We start from the raw sequence: 20411 nt of genomic DNA, 5'->3' as shown, positions 1-20411 counted from the left end.
CTGATACCCAAGAAAAATAAGACTATTGTGGGAAGAGAAAGGTTTTCAGCTGAGACAGAGAACTGACTTGTGAACATGTAGTGAGGATTTGTGTACAGTGATATTCACTCCTCAGACCTCACTAAGCACTTACTCAGATAGTTGCTCAGGAGTTGTGCATGTGCAAATACTTTCTACATGGCAGATCTTAGTGATGTGTTATTGTGACCCTGACAAACCCATTTTCCTTCTGTGATTTCATCTCGAGTGAGGAGCAGCGAGTCCAGCACCCTGTCTGACAGTTTGAATTAATCACAACATATCTCTCTGAAATTTACATTTCAGAAATTATAAAGACACTCAATAAACCTAGGTGATGGCAGTTGAGCAAACATTAGGTATGCAAAGACGACACCATTAATTAATAATCAAAGTCCCTTTGAAGTCAAGAAAAACTACACAGGGGAGATGGCATCAGAAACATCACTTACCACAGACTATTTTCTCTATAGAAAACTGCAAACAAAACTTAAATTTAACAATCAAGTTAAATATTTATACAATGTATTAAATTTAAGTTTATTAATTTATAAAATTCATTGCTGTGTGAAAGCAGATGAGTGCTTCTCCTTTTAAGTGGGGCTTCACAGCAAACAGGTTCCAGGTTCAAACCTGGCAGTTGACCAAAGGCCTTTCAATGTAGAGTTTGTATGTTCACTTTGTGTTGATGTGGGTGTCCTCTGGGTGCTCTGGTTTGGCATAGGTGTGAGTGTGAATGGCTGTCTCCCTGTGTTTGCCCCGTGATAGTCTGGTGACCTGTCCAGGGTGAACCCCACCTCTCACCAGAAGTCAGCCGGGTGTGGCTCCAGCTCACCTACAACCTGCACTGGATAAGCAGGATAGAAAATGGATGGATTGACAGATGGATATAACATTTGAGAGAACAGAAAAAGCACTATTTACCAGTCAGTCCTCATTTTGTATTCCCCAATTGTTTTCAGGCTTAAAGGAAAGTTCTTGCCCTGGTGGAAAAAAAAAAAAAAACTTTATTGTATTTAAAGTATATTCATATTTTCAGTAGTATATTGAAAGTGTACTTACACAAATTGTACTTTTTGTAAATATAGAAGTATACCAACATCATGCTTTCACGCTAACACTTAAATAATACTATTACACTTTATAGAAATATATTATACCAAAATACACTAAGTGAAAGTTGTGTAATTTCTAAAGTGTACTCATTTGAAATTTGTTTTTACACATTTTTGATATATTGTAAAATGTATGCTCAAAAATCATTGTAACATACACTGAAAGCATATTTTAAAAGTACACATATATTATAATACAAACAGTGCACTTTAATTTGACTAATTAAGCATACATTAGTACATATAAAGTCATATACTTAAAGTATACAAAATATACTTTAAGTTGTTCCACTTTAGCACATAAAAGTACACTAAATATGCTTCAAGCTGCACTTTTCTACAATTTAATTACAATTAAAATATATTTAGTACAAAATTAGTTGTTCCAAAATAGCATGCCTCAAGTTAACTAATCAAACACACCTGAAGTATATTGATGATTAGTGTGGCTTCAAGTACACAAAAGTATGCTAAATTTTAGTACACTTGGCACATTTATTTTTCACCAGGGTGTGTTTAACGATGGTGCTCTAGATGCTCGTGGAAAAATATGGGAGGCTATTACAGACGAAATCTCTCACACACACACACAAAACCTAGAGGCTTGCATAAATAACAGCCTCATGTCAGAACAAAGGGTGTGGCTTATCAAATCACAAAAACGAAAAGTACACAAACTGAAAGCTTGAACATTGGAACAAAGCGCTTTTCCTTTTAGCGTCTTCTTATTGAGAAAATATTCGTCTTAAAATGAGTGAGTATTTAGATTGAGAGAAGTGCTGTGTTAAATTGCCCTGAAACAAGTGTTATTTATCTTGTGAAACAGACTGAAGCAATAATAAGAACCTTTCTTTCAGGGGTTATTTGTGTGACTCTCCTGATTCTCTCCAGCATTGTGGAATCTCAGTCAGGTATGGAAAAAAAAAGTGTGTTCTGAGGTTCTATGTCCTTTCCTAACCACTTTGACCTCGATGGAAAATGCCATAAGCTGAAGGAAAGATGTGAAGGAGAATTCATATTTAACAAGACAGCGAGGCATCAACAATTTTTGTATTTGTTTCCAAAATCACCTTTCTGTTAAATTTGGTTCACTATCTTGTTCCCCCTCTGCTTGAGGGAGCTGTGGCACAGATTGATGGGTAATAGGGAGCATTGAGGATACATCGATGTTGCCTTCAACCAGGAGCAGTTTGAAAGCATCTTAGACAGGAAATGAGAGTCCTCGAGATCAGTATCGAATGGTCCTTGATGCCTCGCTGTCTGAGGAGGGTCTGGCTGCAGACTGGAGCTCCACTCAAGACAGGAAACATGTGACCTCCTAACCTTAACCCTAGGTCACATGTCTCCTGTCAAGAGTGGAGGTCATGTGTTTCCTGTATATCCTATTGGTTATTCCTTTTAATTTGATTAAAAAAAAATTATTGAAAGAAAGCAGAAGTGTCGTTTATATCTCATACAGCACAGAAACATCTTAACGGTCAGCAAATTTACCAAGCAACTCTGTCCGTGTCTGAAATCACTCACTCGTTCACTCCTCCCTACTGACTATATTGCAGTGGAATAGACCCCAACAGTTACTTCATTATTCTGAGCGTGGAGGTCATGTGTTTCCTGTCTAGCGGAGTTCGAGCACTGAGCTCTCGCCCTCATACACACATGGCTAAAAGTGAAGGTTTTGAATGACTAAACTTGGCTTTATGAATATGGTATTTTCCTAAAATTATCAACAACTTTATATTTAACTGTTTTTTGCTTTTGTTATGGAAACCAAACAGTACATATTTCCAACACAGAGAAAAATCAGAGTCAAGGTTGGCTGTAATGTTATTTCGATATTTCATTGTAATGTTATATCAAGGTTATTTCTGTCCAGAATGTGATGGTAAAGGGACATTGCCAGAACAGGTGCATTATTGTATCCGGGTCTGTCTCACACAATGAACAGTCCACACAAATGTCTCTCTTAAACTTAAGCAGATAATGCTTGACAGGATAGTATCTATGAATCAGTTTGAAAGACACCTCCCTTACTTTGTAAGGAAGTATCTGTATGGGAGGTTCCACATGCTGCTCCAGTTCAGGTCACCAACAAGACCAGTCCAGTACTGAACCACAGAGGGGATAGTGGTGATCTCTGTCTGGAATAATGTGCGAATATTGCGATTATTGTTCTTGGATGTGACAGAGAAGCATACATGACCCACTGAGGTCAATATGGGGTCTAGAGGTGGTAAACAAACTGGTTTTTCAGCCCCTCTTAGAAGAGTTAGGATACCAGAGGAAATGGCATCCATTACAATGGCAAACTCATGGGGTAACAGGAATACCAAATGTTTGGAGGAACTCAGAATAATTTCGCAGACTTCCATTATCATTGAGTTACTAGAATTATGTTACTGAACCAAGATTGAAAAAAATAAGGATTTATATTTAATGTGCTGATTATTCCAGATGAAGTATCTATGTGGGGAGAAGTTGCGTTTATAAATTAATGACCATGCCAAGAGCATTTGTTTATGGAAATTGGACAGGATTAGGGGAAGTTTCTCTATTTCATAATCACAGACTGTAAAAGCAGAGGTGGAAAGAGTACTAAAATATTATACTCAAGTACAAGTACTGTTACTCTGATGAAATTTTACTTAAGTAAAAGTTACCAGACAAAAAAAAAAAAAAACAAGTAAAAAGTAGATCATTTAAAATGTACTTTGAGTAAAAGTACAACTTTACTTTTAACAATGGGTGTTTTCTGCCTCCATTGTCTTGTGCAAAAATGAAAAAGAGGAAACAAGGATATATGTACATCTCAACCCAGATGTTTTATTTAAAAGGAAGTGTATCAAATTGAATGCTTAGGATAATGCTGCATTAAACAGACAAACAAAAAAGGTCAATACACAGTCATGTCGTTTACATCGCCCTGACCACACACAAAGCATTGTACACGAAATATGAAAGTGAAATGTTGCACCGAAATCTCGTAGCTTGCCTGTGTGCACTGTGCGTTATTGAACAATTCAATCATTATTTGTTTTGCTTAGTATTCCTTTCTGGCCTGTTGGATGTAGAATGGTAGGAGGACTGATCACATCAGGTTGGCGAGCTAACTTGCTTGCATGATTAGCCAACTGAATAACAGACTAGTTACCGTTATGTTACAGTACCAACAGGTTGCTACTTCAACATTAGCAATGCCATCCACTATTTCTGGAATATAACCAGCCCATTGTCGGTTTTACTATGGAAAGGAAACATTATGATCAGGGGCGCAGATACGTTTTTTGAACTGGGGGGGACAAAGCTGCCAGCAAACCAACCCCAATCCTGATATGCCTGTCAAACTTGTGGATAACCATAGCAACCAAGCTCGAGCTCGCAACCTGTGCAGTCTGCGCAGCTCAACCAACCGAATATCAGTCTTTGTTTTGTTTTATGTGAGTTGTTGCAACTATGTATACACTGCTGTGCACCTCAATAAACCGAATGGTAATTAGTCTTTTGATTTTTCCATGAGGTCTTTCTTTGCATAAGGCAAACAGCATAGACGTTTTTTCCTCCCTATAAGTGGGGGGGACCGAACGAGGTGAATTTAAATCTGGGTGGGACGAATCCCACCCGTCCCACCCTCTATCTGCGCCCGTGATTATGATGCCAATGACAATACTTACCTCAACATGCTTGCGCAGATTAGACGTCAAATTTCTGTATGCTGCAATGGTTGTCTTCTTGGGCACACAATCTTCATTGCATAATGAAACTGTCACCCCTTTTCTCTACGAAGCTGAAGTGATCACGTGTGTAGGGCCAGGGGTGCACTTCATTACTGGAAGAAATTGCGTTTTCTGCAGGGTCGTCCACCACAGGTTCCTCAGTCTCCTCCATGTCCGCAGTGGCGCTTTATCAACACCCGTGGCCCAGGGGCTAGGCTCCTCATAGGCTACCTGTCAACCCTACCCTTACCGTTGGCCAGGAAAACACTTATTTTATTTGCAATACAGTGCATTTACAGTGTAAGCGTGTAATTAGCCTAGAAGCCTACGATAGGTTATGTTTGGCTCAGCGTAGCTGCGCAAGGCCCATGCTCACGTCGCTCAACACATCCGACCACAGAGGGAGAGAAGAACACGCACATTACAGAGCCGGTTCTGATTACCACGGACAGGACAGTGATACTGCGTAACTTTCACGCAGGGGCATGGCCAGAGATAACCACACAAGCGTGCGTGCGCTAATGTAGACCTGTGTTGTAAACAAAACACACCTACAGACAAGTCCTTTTAAAAAGGAAAATACATAAAAATAGCTCGGCGGCATGAAAAACATTTACTGCAAGACAAGGTGCCCTAGAATCACCATCAGTTTTTAAATATCTATATGGACTTTGTTGTCAGGATTGCACAGCATGAGAGATCAAAACTGTACCCAGATACAGGCTTCAAGTTCAGATATTGCATTCCAAATGAGGTATCCACAAGAGAAATGTGTATGAAAGCACGAGCATCAGGAGAGGGTTGCATAACAGAGATTCTATACGCAGATGATCAGGCCATACTCGCTGGATCCATCGAGGAGCTTCAGAATATTCTTCAGTTGTATGATAAGACCTACACCCGCTTTGGTTTACAAATAATCATGTCAAAACAGAAACAATGGCTTTTAACGTCAATGAGGATATCAAATGTAAACCAAGTATCATTTCCCTTGGTGGCACTAATATTAAAAACGTCCGCACCTTTAAATATCTTGGTTATAATGTCAGCAACTGATGAATCCTCACACTTCCTGCATGCTAGGATAAGTGCTGCATTCATGAAATGGAATGAACTGAAACACGTTCTAACCGACCACCGAATACTACTAATACCCATATAAAAGTTCCTAGTGGCATGTGTTCGATCTCGTCTCCTGTACAGCACACAGGCATGGCAACTATCATCCAGTGAAATTCACAAAATTGAGGTAGTGTGGCACAGCTTCCTAAGGAAAATGATTAAAGGTGGATATAAACAAAAGAATGCCCCTGACCAAAAGAACACTACAAATGAAGATATAGACTGGAGCTACAAGATGTCCAATGCTGACCTCCGGAAACTGACAGGAAGCCAGGATATAAAACCATCCTGCTACGTACAACTAAAATATATTGCTCACGTTTGCCGGATGGGCAATAACCAAGTGCAAAAGCAGCTCCTGTTTGACAAAAATGGTTACAAATGGACGAAATGGGAAAATCTGCTGGGCATAGACACCCAACAGATAAGACGCATGATGGACAAATCAAACTTTGAGCAACTGCTGCAACTGCTACAGCAGAAGCACCCCTAGAGAGTTTAACTTTTGACAGGGGAACATGATGAAGGTACTTGGTTCGGCGGCCACATGAAATGTAAACACCATGGACAGTGGCCAAATTCATAACTCTACAGACCGAAATACACGAAACCAAGTCCTACTAGGGTCTATTTTACTGATCTATGTTCAAGCATCATGCAAGTCTTCCTTCTCCTTGAAGGAGACCGTGCATTCAACTGCCTTCTTGACACGACTGCATAGAAATACCACTTGCAACAATATTTCACGCACTCAAGAAAAAAGTTAAACATGATGAACACGGGCATACTGTTTTGAGCATACGATTTTTTAAAAAGAAACTAGCTACATCAAAGTCCTTCAATAAACCCATCCTTTAGCGCAAATGAGCTTAACCTAGTTCAAAGCATGACGCTAGCAGTAGCTGCATAAGGCAAAATCATGTGGGCCTTTCGTCAACAAGCCACGGCGGGCAAACATTAATAATCAAGTGTCCTTACCTTAAAACGTTGTCTTGACCACAGAACTTGTCAAGTATTTCACTTAAATCCACACGGGTTAACAACACACCCAACACAGCTAGCGAGAAATGTGGATATGCGCTAGCTTTGTATTGCTATTCCCCTCAGTATGCTTACTCTGTCTGCTGCCCGAACTGTGAACATTATAGGCTATAATCTTTTCATCAATTTCTTAAGTAGATGCCGTTTTAGACAGGGGCGTCAGAAGCATTTTTAATGTGGGGGGGGGACACACTGGCGGGGGGTCCTCCGCCAGAAAATTTAATTAATTTTCAACAATAAGTCCTCATTCAACTAGTCCATATATTCATCAGCCTGTTTTTAAACCCACCACTCTGCCTAAGATAATGAGATGAATGTGACAATTTATCACCAACAATGACTTTATGGGTGCATTTTACTTTTTATTTTGTGTTTTCTATTTAGTTTTAGATGTAACAACATGCCACTGGGCCAAGCAATAGTGACACTCAACTGTATGTTTAAAAAATATTCATAATCTCACACAATGAACAGGCATGGCATCATGCAAACTTCATAACAATCACACTGTCAAGCAACGGTGACACAAAAAAATAACTTCACACAATGAACAAGTGCAGTTTCGTCAACCTACATGCAATGGTGGTACTACAGTAGCATTTACAGATTAGTATAACAGATTTATAGATATAACTCCTTATATTGGTGCCACCACAATTTCTACCACTTCATAACTTTTATCCCCCTTTCCTTCACAATCCACCTGGAATAACATCCATCTCTCCATCGCTTTCCTCTCTACTATTCCTTCCCCATACACTGATTTCCCATGTTACTTTCCAGAAAACTGCCAAAGACCAGACAAAACAAGGAATCAATAAATATCAGAGCAGACTTGACCTCATTCTTGGCATTACAGTAAGGCAGGCCTACTGGGTTTGAATTAAATGACAGCCAACATTAAGCTAGCTGATACATCTAACATTGACTAGCCAGCTAACTGCACCAACATTTCCATTAGGACAAAAAAACCCTGTCCTGTGGGGAAATTTTGACTGACTTTCCACTTCTTTGTAAAGAATGGCCTTATGTCCATTGTGTCTGAGGAGGAGCAAATACTGCAAACAATTCATCATCAACCAAGAATACCCCATTAGGCTAAGCTTATTTCACTGTTTAGTTGAATATTAATTTAACGTGTCCTAGGGTTAATTTTGAGGGCAGATGATAAAAGAATAAGGTTTTAGCAAAAGCTAGACATTGTGAGGTGGCAATGGGGATGACGTCACCTCCTCCACTTTCCAGCAACTGCACCAACATTTCTGTGCTCGCGCTGAGATTCACTTCACTCGCGCGCGGTGAGCTGTTGTAGGGAGCGCCCGGAAAAGCCGGAGTGGATTTTCAGTGCTCTGTGTTTTCTCTTATCGATCAAGTGGAATGGATTCTTTCACGAAGTAATAGAAACGGCGCTGGGTGAACTACGATTCTATCATTACCTGCATCTCTCTCTTTTTTTTCCTTTTATGCGCCCTGCTAACATGTGAACGCTTCATCTTTCAAAGCCTCTAAAATATGTGTCTCAATAGTCTGCAGTCTTTGGCGCGCTTTCGTGCGTGACGTTACATTTTGTTACATTTTATTCTGGTCCAGTTGTGGGTGTTCGTTTCGCGAACCACATCCACCATGTCTCTTACAGCAGGCTACTGTGCGCTCATTTATTTCTAACCTTATTTCTATCCGTACATTAATGTAGGCCCACGATTCCGACAGTTTATTATATGATTAATATTACAAGGCCCCTGATTGGCTGTGGCCCAGGGGCGTGAGCCCTCCCCCCTTAAAGCGCCGGTGCATGTCCGCCATCGTCTGTGTGAGACTCGCGCGCGCGCCAACTGTCCTTCCCGTGATTCATTTCCAGAGCGCATTTCCCCTTCTCCGTTTTAGCCTTTTTATTTATTTTTTATTTATTTATTTTACTCAGTAACGGTTGTGATGTAAAATGTACCGAAGTACACGACTTAAAAGAAAACATACTTAAGTAAAAGTAAAAGTACACTCTTTAAAAATTACTTGAAAAATTATAAGTACACAAAAAAGCTACTCAAGTACAGTAACGCGAGTAATGTAATTCGTTACTTTCCACCTCTGTGTAAAAGTACATATTCAAGGCATCCAATCGTAATGAAAATGTACCTGAGTATAAAGTTCCATGTGGATGTGGGATTATGTAGAAACTGTTTTATTCAATTAATTTTAAAGGTATTATTAAGGGTAGTAAAATCAAGAAAGTTTAGACCACCAGAATTATGTGTTCATAACAACAGACTTTTTCACATGATGTACAGTGGTGCTTGAAAGTTTGTGAACCCTTTAGAATTTTCTATATTTCTGCATAAATATAACCTAAAACATCATCAGATTTTCACACAAGTCTTAAAAGTAGATAAAGAGAACCCAGTTAAACAAATGAGATGAAAATATTATACTTGGTCATTTGTTTATTGAGGAAAATGATCCAATCTTACATATCTGTGAGTGGCAAAAGTATGTGAACCTCTAGGATTAGCAGTTAATTTGAAGGTGAAATTAGAGTCAGGTGTTTTCAATCAATGGGATGACAGTCAGGTGTGAGTGGGCACCCTGTTTTATTTCAAGAACAGGGATCTATCAAAGTCTGATCTTCACAACACATGTTTGTGGAAGTGTATCATGGCACAAACAAAGAAGATTTCTGAGGACCTCAGAAAAAGCGTTGTTGATGCTCATCAGGCTGGAAAAGGTTACAAAACGATCTCTAAAGAGTTTGGACTCCACCAATCCACAGTCAGACAGATTGTGTACAAATGGAGGAAATTCAAGATCATTGTTACCGTCCCCAGGAGTGGTCGACCAACAAAGATCACTCCAAAAGCAAGGCATGTAATAGTCGGCGAGGTCACAAAGGACTACAGGGTAACTTCTAAGCAACTGAAGGCCTCTCTCACATTGGCTAATGTTAATGTTCATGAGTCCATCATCAGGAGAACACTGAACAGCAATGGTGTGCATGGCAGGGTTGTAAGGAGAAAGCCACTGCTCTCCAAAAAGAACATTGCTGCTTGTCTGCAGTTTGCTAAAGATCACGTGGACAAGCCAGAAGGCTATTGGAAAAATGTTTTGTGGATGGATGAGACCAAAATAGAACTTTTTGGTTTAAATGAGAAGCGTTATGTTTGGAGAAAGGAAAACACTGCATTCCAGCATAACCACCTTATCCCATCTGTTAAACATGGTGGTGGTAGTATCACGGTTTGGGCCTGTTTTGCTGCATCTGGGCCAGGACGACTTGCCATCATTGATGGAACAATGAATTCTGAATTATACCAGTGAATTCTAAAGGAAGATGTCAGGACATCTGTCCATGAACTGAATCTCAAGAGAAGGTGGGTCATGCAGCAAGACAACGACCCTAAGCACACAAGTCATTCTACCAAAGAATGATTAAAGAAGAATAAAGTTAATGTTTTGGAATGGCCAAGTCAAAGTCCTGACCTTAATCCAATTGAAATGTTGTGGAAGGACCTGAAGCGAGCAGCTTATGTGAGGAAACCCACCAACATCCCAGAGTTGAAGCTGTTCTGTACAGAGGAATGGGCTAAAATTCCTCCAAGCCGGTGTGTAGGACTGATCAACAGTTACCGGAAACGTTTAGTTGCAATTATTGCTGCACAAGAGGGTCACACCAGATACTGAAAGCAAAGGTTCACATACTTTTGCCACTCACAGATATGTAATATTGGATCATTTTCCTCAATAAATAAATGACCAAGTATAATATTTTTGTCTCATTTGTTTAACTGGGTTCTCTTTATCTACTTTTAGGACTTGTGTGAAAATCTGATGATGTTTTAGTTCATATTTATGCAGAAATATAGAAAATTCTAAAGGGTTCACAAACTTTCAAGCACCACTGTAGCTTGTTTTCCCAAATTAAATTGAACAGTAACTTATCAATGGCATTACAGAGCTGCTTATTGACAGACAGGGGGGTAGCTGTACATGGAAAGACGGGATAATCCTTCTGCCTTTGTCAGTAATATTCATCCTTTCAAGGATAAATCTCTCTGAAGCCATTAAGTTTTTTCCTTGTCTTATCAATGATTAATTTAAAGTTTTCAGAGCATAATTGGATCCAAGACATTTTAAGTCGTTTAGCAAATATTGAAGCAAAGACTTTGTAGTCATTGTTCAGTAACAAAATTGGTCACCAATTATCAATAAGTAGGGGATCCTTTTTGGGTTTGGGGATTAAAGTAATCAGGCCTTGTGTCAGTGTAGGAGGTAGAGTTCCCTGTTCCACACTTTCTAACATTACCTTAAAGACCCACTGACAGGCATATCGTATTAATTGCTAAACAAACAATATATGACTCCAAAGATGAATTCTGGTTTTAATTCTTGGTTTAACTGTCTGTTTTAAACCTCAGAAGTAATTTTAAATTTCGCGCTGGGAGATTGACCTGGATAAGAACGGGCTCATTCAGAGATGCCGGAAGTGACGTCACATCAGTGTGTCGTTTTTGTGATATTGAGCTGTGGTGTTGTGATTTCCTTGCGTGAAAAAGTTAAATGGCGTCTAACCGAAAAGGGATTGTATGTGTGGCTTACGGGTGTTCTAACACCACGTCGGAAGGAGTGAAACTCCATTCCTTTCCTTGGAAAAAACACCCAGAAATAGCAAAAGAGTGGGAAAGAAACGTTTCCAAAACGCGTGCGAACTGGAAGTCAACAAAATGGTCACGTCTCTGTTCAGCACATTTCGAGGAGCACTGTTTCACTTTGTCATCCAGAACGCGAAGAATGTTTGATCCAACTTATCCACTGGTGTTGGAGGAGTCAGCTGTGCCGACGTTGTTTGACAGGCCCGGGCCGAATCAATCTGTCAAAAGAGAAACAGATGACAGCAGACCCCCCGAAGGGGCGGTCAAAAAGCGAAAGTCCGGTGGTGCCTTTGCCAAAAGAGAACGAGCCAGGGTACGTGGCTATGTGTTGTTATTCAATACATGTATGTTGTTTAAAATTTGTTGTAACGTCACAAATGCGTCTTATACCATTGCATATTACTTATCAATAGGCCAAAGCAGCTAGTAATGTACAACAACTGAAAGGCCATTACCTTGTTTCATATATTTAGTTAGGATAATATACATGATATATGTGTGGAGTGATAGATATAAGATGTCATCCGGCATGTTTTTTCCTATACCATAAAAGAAAAAAAAATACAACAAATTCCTTTCATCACCCCCTCCGTGTCTTATTATAGAAATCGAAATACTGACAGACTATAATATAATGCAACTTTCTTCAAATTAATCGCTCCAAGAAATAGATGACTCGGAACCCAATGTACATGTGCCAGATCATGCAGAGGAGGTTATTCCAAATATTGAATCTGAGGTTTGTCACAGACCATGCAGACATTGTTTTCAACTTCTACATGCCATGAAATTGTTCAAATGTTCTTTTGTCTCTTTATGTTATTCTTATTTTTGTATTAATATTTTGTTGTTAACATGTATGTTGTACATGAAAGTGTTAAATAAAATTGAATTGAATTGTTGTTTTGTGGCATCTCTATTGCCTCATCAAAATACTTTTGAATTATTTCACATGCATGTAGCTTGTGAATTATTTTGATATATTGGCTGTTATATTTCAGAATTGTATAGACTTTTTCACAGAAACTGCAAGCCAAACAGACCCCAAAATTGGGCGAAGAAATAAGAAGACCAGAGTCCATCTATCTGGAAAATCAAAATGTAAATTTAAATTCATGAATCTAAATTGTATGGTTGTGATGTCATACCAAAAATATTTCTAAAAAGAATTACTTTGTGATTTAGATTACTTGTGATTTGTTTTCATGCAATCCAGAACGACATACACTGATGTGACGTCACTTGCCCTAGCGGCAAAAACGGGTAAATGGCTCATGGCGCTAGTAGAAGCCGGGGCAAAAAACACAAAATCGGCTCTGAAATTCTTGATTTTCTACAAAGACGACCCTTTATTCAAGTTGAGTTTTGGATATTTTGTTTCACAATACAGCAATAAAACAATAAATACACATATTACGTGGTGTAAAAAGTGGTGTCAGTGGGTCTTTAAGCAGGTAAGGTAATGTTCAAAGATATGCAGTTAGGTTAATGCAAGGACGCGTTATCCTAATGGGCTTCATGGGCAGCTGCCCAGGGCCTCGGCCACTAGGCGGCCTCGGAGGTAGCAAGATCGGAAAATATAAAACGATATTTTCAGAAGTTTTGATCAAATTGATAAAATTTTTGATGCATTTCGCCACCCGTAAAGAAGCCCACCTTGTCCCGTCGCATAAATCACCCGTCATTGTCAATATGATCACTGTCCACCATGTCTTCACACGCTACGCCAGCTTGAGTTCAATGATTTAATTAATGACTTCGCTTTCCAGAAAAGTAGGAAAGTGCCCTTGTAAGTTGACCCATGGCTGTCAAACTGAATGCGCAAAGCTGTGTGCCACTGCTGTTTGGGACATTATGTCTGTGAAAGGATGAAATGTTTCACATAGCCTTACATTTTGAGATTTATTTCTGAGAAGCAAGATATTTTTCTTTCTTTGTTATCGCTCTTTGTTTTCACAAGTTAAAAGTCACCTGGATTCCAAAATGAAAATGAACGGTTATATACCAAATGAATGTTCTTGTTCTGAATACTAAAGAAACTGTTGTAGGCCTAGGTTATGTTCTTGACATGTTGTTCATTGACTCACTCATTCAAAGGCTTCTTGAGGCTAAACTTTAGTTAACCAGACTTGTTAACCGTGATGACTGATGGATTTTTTCACCATGCAATTGCCTATTTCACCATTGCTTTTTCTCGATTAAATAGATGTTGATGGATATAAAGTTTTATCGTTCAATAGTATTTCTAATTGTGCCACTGTCGTTATTTAAGTTTCTGTGTCAAGTTAGACAGGCACGTCTGAGGGGGTGAATTTGCTGAGCGCAGTTGACAACAGGCGGGGGTCAGGGGCACAGATAGGATTTTTGAACTGGGGGGGACTGAGCTATCAGCAAATGATTCCATTTTGTGTGTATATATATATATATATATATATATATATATATATATATATATATATATATATATATATATATATGTATGTGTGTGTGTGTGTGTGTGTGTGTGTACTGAAGCTTCAATATACATTCGAATTGTGAGTTTTCTAACTGAATGAACATTGGTAGACAAAGGCCTACCTGGTCAACATTGCTTGGTTTTTGAAAAAACGCTGTAGCTAATTGTTTTTTGTATTTTCATTGTTGACCCCACCAGGGATTGCCTGCAGGCCAGGAGGACAATGTTAACATCTTGAATCTCATAATTTCAGTTAACAGTTGCTGCTTACTAAAATAACATTATACATAAAAATAACAACATTAAAAGATATTCACCTACAGCCTAGAATGCTGTTATTTTACATTTAGCCTACTTCAGGTAAGTCCAAATTCCTTCTTATTATTATCAGACTAGCTACTCAACATTACAAAACAAGTATTTGTCACATCTGGGAAAGGCAACAGGCATAGGATATTTACATCTTTTGGTTCTTGAAATAAACGCTGTGAGTTTTTTTTTCCCCTCTTCTCTGGCTTAATGTGGCAGAAAGATCACCAGCTCGGTCATTAGACAGTTGTTTATGATCACTATGGTTACCGTGACAGGCAAAGTCCCCAGCTCCCCTTAGGACCCCGGGGTCGAGATGGTGCATTACATTTACATTGGAAGTCGGAACTTGGAGCTCCGAGCAACATAACCTCAGAACTGAGCGCTTCCCAGTTTAAAAACTGGGACATCATGGAACATGGAATTCGAAAAAAATGGCCAGTTAATGAAATGAAACGAAAACCCCAATGTTTATGCTGGGAGATGCTGGATTTCAATGCTTTTCCGACTTCAAACTTCCAACTTACGAGTACAACTGAACGCACCATTAGTCGCAGCAGAAACACCGCTGCTATCAAATGGATGAGCTGTGCAGTGTTATTAACCGAGAATTACGTGGAAAATGAACACCTTGCTTTCCCAACTCTGCAAGGATCTGCTCCAGCCTACACCGATTCAAGAAGGGGAAAATGTGGATTGATCACTGACAAGGCTGCTGCTGTTGCCATTTCAACTTTGTGCTGCAGTGTAAGTTAGTCTAACTAACGGAACATTAATCCTCACTTTTTCTACCTATGTGTGGCGCCTTACGTAGGGACGGTGGGTGGGGGGACAGATAGGGGTCACTATAAATCTGGGGGGGACATGTCCCCCCGTCCCCCGTGCTATCTGCGCCCTTGGCGGGGGTGGGGCCTCGGGGTGTGTCTGCCCAGGGCCTCGGCAAGGGTTAATGCGGCCCGGGTTAATGTGGGGCAGCCTTGGGCTGAAGTGCCCTTGACCTAACCCCTGACTGCTCTCCGGGCACTGTATTATGGCCAGGGCCATAGCCAGCATTTTAAAATCGCCGAGGTCCGTGATGAATATTTTCAACATATTTAAATGAGAGGGGTGAATTACACGTCACATAAGAGATCTATTCCTGAAATTACTTTTAATGGTGTTTGAACTGAATATCATCAGTTTTGAAAAAAAAAAAAAATCATGTATGTGGCAAGAGTAAGAATAATTTAAGCTTGTTTAATGGTTTGATCTGGCCCAAGCAATGAGGAAAAAAGATACCCTAACCATGTAGCCTATGTAACTAAGATACATTAACAATCTGGCATCCGTTACACCGACACAAAAAAAAATTCTGGGAAAAAAACTCAGTATACACCACCATGTTTGAATAAAGAGTAGGGGTAACTTTAAACTTGTTGAACAGTTTGCCTTATCAACTGTGTGTGTCAGATTCCCAGATTCCTGGTTTCTTCAGCTCAGCATACTGAAATGACAAAATAAAAAGAATATTTAGGCAGAAATAAGTGATTTTTAGTGCAAATGGCACCACAGAAAATTGGTTTACAAATCTCAACAACAACCTCTTTCATCAAAGGCTAGCGGAATGGCTTATCGAATGATTTATTTTTAAAATCAGAAACAAGGTAGGCTACAACTGCACTGCTTCGAAAGTGTAAATTTAACAGCTTCATGAAAGTGCAGGGGCGGCACGGTGGTGTAGTGGTTAGTGCTGTCGCCTCACAGCAAGAAGGTCCGGGTTCGAGCCCCGTGGCTGGCGAGGGCCTTTCTGTGTGGAGTTTGCATGTTGTCTGAGTGGGTTTCCTCCGGGTGCTCCAGTTTCCCCCACAGTCCAAAGACATGCAGGTTAGGTTAACTGGTGGCTCTAAATTGACCGTAGGTGTGAATGGTTGTCTGTGTCTATGTGTCAGCCCTGTAGTGACCTGGTGACTTGTCCAGGGTGTACCCCACCTTTCGCCCGTAGTCAGCTGGGATAGGCTCCAGCTTGCCTGCGACCCTGTAGAACAGGATAAAGCAGCTAGAGATGAAAGTGCGCTGATGGTTACCATGAAAAACCTGTGTTTACTGCACTGCATTCCTCCCCCAAGTCGCGCGCTCATTCGTTTTTGTGTTCTTGGTCTCAGAGCCACGCGCACGAAACAGACACAGAAGACAGAATCAACGTTTAACATAATTAACAATGCACTTTTTATGGAGACTTTTTAATGTTATTCTTTATTTTTTTTATCCAGTTGAATATTTAGCGTACAAATGTATTTTCAGCTCTTAAAAATGACTGAGGTCTGGACCTCAGTGGCCTCATAGCTGGCTACGGCCATGAGTATGGCTGCCCGCTGCTCTGGATGTGGTAAATGCAGAGGACGAATCTCACTGTGCTTGAAGTGTGCATGTGACAAAGGCTTCTTCTTCTTCTTCTTCTTCTTCTTCTTAAGTAGAAAGGGAGCTAGATCTTCTGTAAAGGTCTGATAAAATTCTGCAAAGGCACCATCAACTCCAGGAGATTTGTTAGTTGAGATGTTCGATCGCACTGATGACTTCCTATAAATTTATACAACCCCGATTCCAAAAAAGTTGGGACAAAGTACAAATTGTAAATAAAAACGGAATGCAATGATGTGGAAGTTTCAAAATTCCATATTTTATTCAGAATAGAACATAGATGACATATCAAATGTTTAAACTGAGAAAATGTATCATTTAAATCACTTACTTCCGGCGCCGACGAGAGTGGCAGCAGGTCTCAGTAGCTCCGTGTTTTGTTTGTCTTTTTAGCTCATTTCTGTGTCGTTTTTTTTATAATTTTATAATTCCGTTTCTTTTCTTTCTAACTTCTGCTTGCTGCAAGAAGTTTTTTTTTTTTTTTTCTATCCCATGGATATGGATAATACTATGCAACATTCCAGCAACAGCAAACTTGTTTACACAAGGAATCAGCTGTTTGCGTTACGTAAGTTTGCCAGCAGAGCAGCCCACGGGGATATCCCTAAGGAACTGTTTTGTTTTCGTGGATGCAGAGCTGGAGTCGCAGTTAAAGCTAGGCGACGTGAGAAGAAGTGGAGATTTAAGCCCTCTGTTCCAGCAATCGTGATGGGAAACGTTAATTCACTGACCAACAAAACCGACGAGTTGGCTGCTCTGGTAAGAAATCAAAAGTTGTTAGAGAGTCGAGTCTGATTTGCCTGACGGAAACGTGGCTAACTAGCCTCACGCCTACTGCTAATGTTGACTTGCCGGGCTTCAGTGTGGTTAGACTGGACAGAGATATTTTACTCTCGGGGAAAAAGAAAGGCGGTGGACTGATCATGTACATCAATAACAAGTGGTGCCATCCGGGACATGTTACGGTGAAGGAGACAGTGTGCAGCAAAGATGTGGAGCTATTGGCAGTGAGTTTGCGTCCTTACTACATCCCAAGAGAGTTTTCACATGCCGTCATTATCTGTGTTTACATACCACCACGAGCCGTACCCGACAATGCCTGTGATGTCATTCATACGACTGTTGCGAGGCTACAAACACAACACACAGATGCTTTCTTCGCAATAACTGGAGATTTCAACCATGTTACCCTCGACTCCACCCTAACAAATTTCCATCAGGTTGTCAACTGTGCTACAAGGAAAAATAGAACAATTGACCTCCTTTATGCAAACGTGAGGGACGCATACAGTGCGACTCCCCTTCCCCCACTGGGTTTATCTGATCACAATCTGATCCACCTTCAGCCAGTGTATGTTCCAAAAGTACAAAGGCTACCAGCTACCACACGCACCTTCAGGGAATGGACACCAGAAGCAGAGGAGGCGCTGAGAGACTGCTTCGACACCACTGACTGGAGTTTACTACAGGGCACTGATGACCTGGAGGAGGCCACAGCATGTACAACGGATTACATAAACTTCTGCATGGACATTGTTGCACCAACTAAGACTGTGCGCTGCTACCCCAATAATAAACCCTGGATAACCAGGGATGTCAAACAACTCCTCAACAAGAAAAAGAAACTCTTCAAGGAGGGCAATCTGACGGAGCTGAGGGATGTACAGCGGGATCTCAAAAGCAGTCTGAGGGAGGCCAAGGTGGCATATGGGAGGAAGGTGGAATTGAAAATGAAAAACAGCGCTAAAGAGGCATGGCAGGGGATCAAAAACATTACTGGTTGTGGGAAGAAGAGAGGCATGGCTGATGGCGACCTGTCTATGGCCAATGACCTAAACCACTTCTACAACCGGTTTGGCAACTCTGTGATGGGGGCAGCCAATTCTATTGTCACCCCTATAGCCCCCCCACCCCCGCTACCCCCATGTGATAACGACTCAGACAACGACCCGGACATCGGCTGCTCAGCCAGTGACTCCATTTTCCACCCTGTCCCCTCATCTCTGCTATCAGAAACAACCTACCCAACACCCACTTCCCCACACCCAAACCCAGCACACCCACCACCTACAGTCACTAGAGGCCAAGTGAGGGGGTCACTGAAAGGACTGAAGTCCAAGGCGGCTGGGCCTGATGGCATCTGTGCAAGACTGCTAAAGTCATGTGCAGAGTCACTAGCCGAACCACTTCATCATCTGTTCAATAGGAGTCTGCAGGAAGGCAAGGTACCTACACTGTGGAAAACTTCGTGTCTTATACCGATCCCAAAGAAAGCACATCCCAAAGAACTCAATGATTACAGACCGGTTGCTCTCACCTCTCACCTAATGAAAACATTAGAACGTGTGCTGCTGCGCAACCATCTCAAACCCCAGGTACAACATGCACTGGATCCTCTGCAGTTTGCCTACCAAGAGAACGTAGGAGTTGAGGATGCTATTCTGTATCTTCTTCACAGGGTGCACTCTCACTTGGACAAGGGTGGATGTGCTGTGAGAATCATGTTTTTTGACTTCTCCAGTGCTTTCAATACCATCCAACCACTGCTGCTGAGAGATAAACTGGTGCAGATGGGAGTGGAGCCTGGCCTGGTAACCTGGATTACAGACTACCTCACCGAGCGGCCCCAGTTTGTTAGACTGGGAGGCCTTACATCTGAGACGGTGGTCAGCAGCATAGGAGCACCACAAGGAACAGTGCTCTCCCCGGTGCTCTTCACTCTGTACACAACTGATTTTAGCTACAACTCTGCGATATGCCACATGCAGAAGTTTTCAGACGACACTGCAATTGTTGGTTGTATCAAGGAGGGTCAGGAAGAGGAGTACAGGGGTCTGGTGGAGGACTTTGTGGGATGGTGCCGGACCAATCAGCTGCACCTGAACACCACCAAAACCAAGGAAATGGTGGTGGATTTCAGGAGATCCACCCCGCCTGTGGTGCCGGTCTCTATTGAGGGAGAGAATGTGGAGATTGTCTCCACTTACAAGTACTTGGGGGTGCACCTAGACAATAAGCTGGACTGGTCTACAAACTCCGAGGCACTCTATAAGAAGGGCCAAAGCAGACTCTACTTCCTCAGGAGGCTGAGGTCCTTCAATGTCTGCAACCGACTTCTGCTGATGTTTTACCAGTCTGTCATGGCCAGCGTGCTCTTCTACGCTGTGGCATGCTGGGGTGGTAGCATTAGGAGGAGGGACGCTGGACGCCTGGATAGATTGGTGAGGAAGGCAGGTTCGGTGGTGGGCATGGAGCTAGAGACCCTCACCTCAACAGCAGAGAACAGAACTCTGAACAGACTGGATTCTGTAATGGACAATCCAAACCACCCCCTTCACACCATTTTCACCAACCAAATGAGTCTTTTTAGCCACAGATTCCGTGCCCCCTCATGCAGGACAGATAGGCTACGGAGGTCCTTTGTCCCACGGGCCATTCAACTGTTCAACAGCACACAGAAGGACAACAAGGACATTATCATTAGGGACTGGACTGCCTAACACTCATGTCCTCCATTTATTCCAGGCTTCTATGCTTGTGTGTGTGTGTGTGTGTGTGTGTGTGTGTGTGTGTGTGTGTGTGTGGGCCTGAGCTGGCGTGTGTG

General features: G+C 41.3%; 1 protein-coding gene and 1 long non-coding RNA gene across 4 annotated transcripts in view; one reads left to right on the top strand and one right to left on the bottom strand.

Annotated features, from left to right (window-relative positions):
- Positions 1-545: 545 nt before the first annotated feature.
- On the bottom strand, positions 546-1634 carry LOC132867118 (uncharacterized). The gene is made up of 3 exons (XR_009650688.1): positions 1557-1634; positions 943-1001; positions 546-865 (listed from the first exon to the last, which is right to left on the bottom strand). It is a non-coding gene; the product is annotated as an uncharacterized LOC132867118 (long non-coding RNA).
- Positions 1635-1765: 131 nt separating this feature from the next.
- The window catches only part of LOC132866538 (butyrophilin subfamily 1 member A1-like), a 164491-nt gene continuing 145845 nt past the window's right edge, over positions 1766-20411 (top strand). For all 3 annotated transcript variants that reach the window (XM_060899484.1, XM_060899424.1, XM_060899387.1), the window contains exons 1-2: positions 1766-1887; positions 1991-2044. In XM_060899484.1, the coding sequence (XP_060755467.1) occupies positions 1884-1887; positions 1991-2044 (58 nt within the window). In that variant the 5' untranslated portion in view covers positions 1766-1883. The remainder of the gene's footprint in view (positions 1888-1990; positions 2045-20411) is intronic.

Source organism: Neoarius graeffei, chromosome 1 (assembly GCF_027579695.1).
Source record: "Neoarius graeffei isolate fNeoGra1 chromosome 1, fNeoGra1.pri, whole genome shotgun sequence".
Classification (NCBI taxonomy): Eukaryota; Metazoa; Chordata; class Actinopteri; order Siluriformes; family Ariidae; genus Neoarius; species Neoarius graeffei.
The sequence above is the reverse complement of the archived record's forward strand: the minus strand, read 5'-3'. Positions and strand labels throughout refer to the sequence as shown.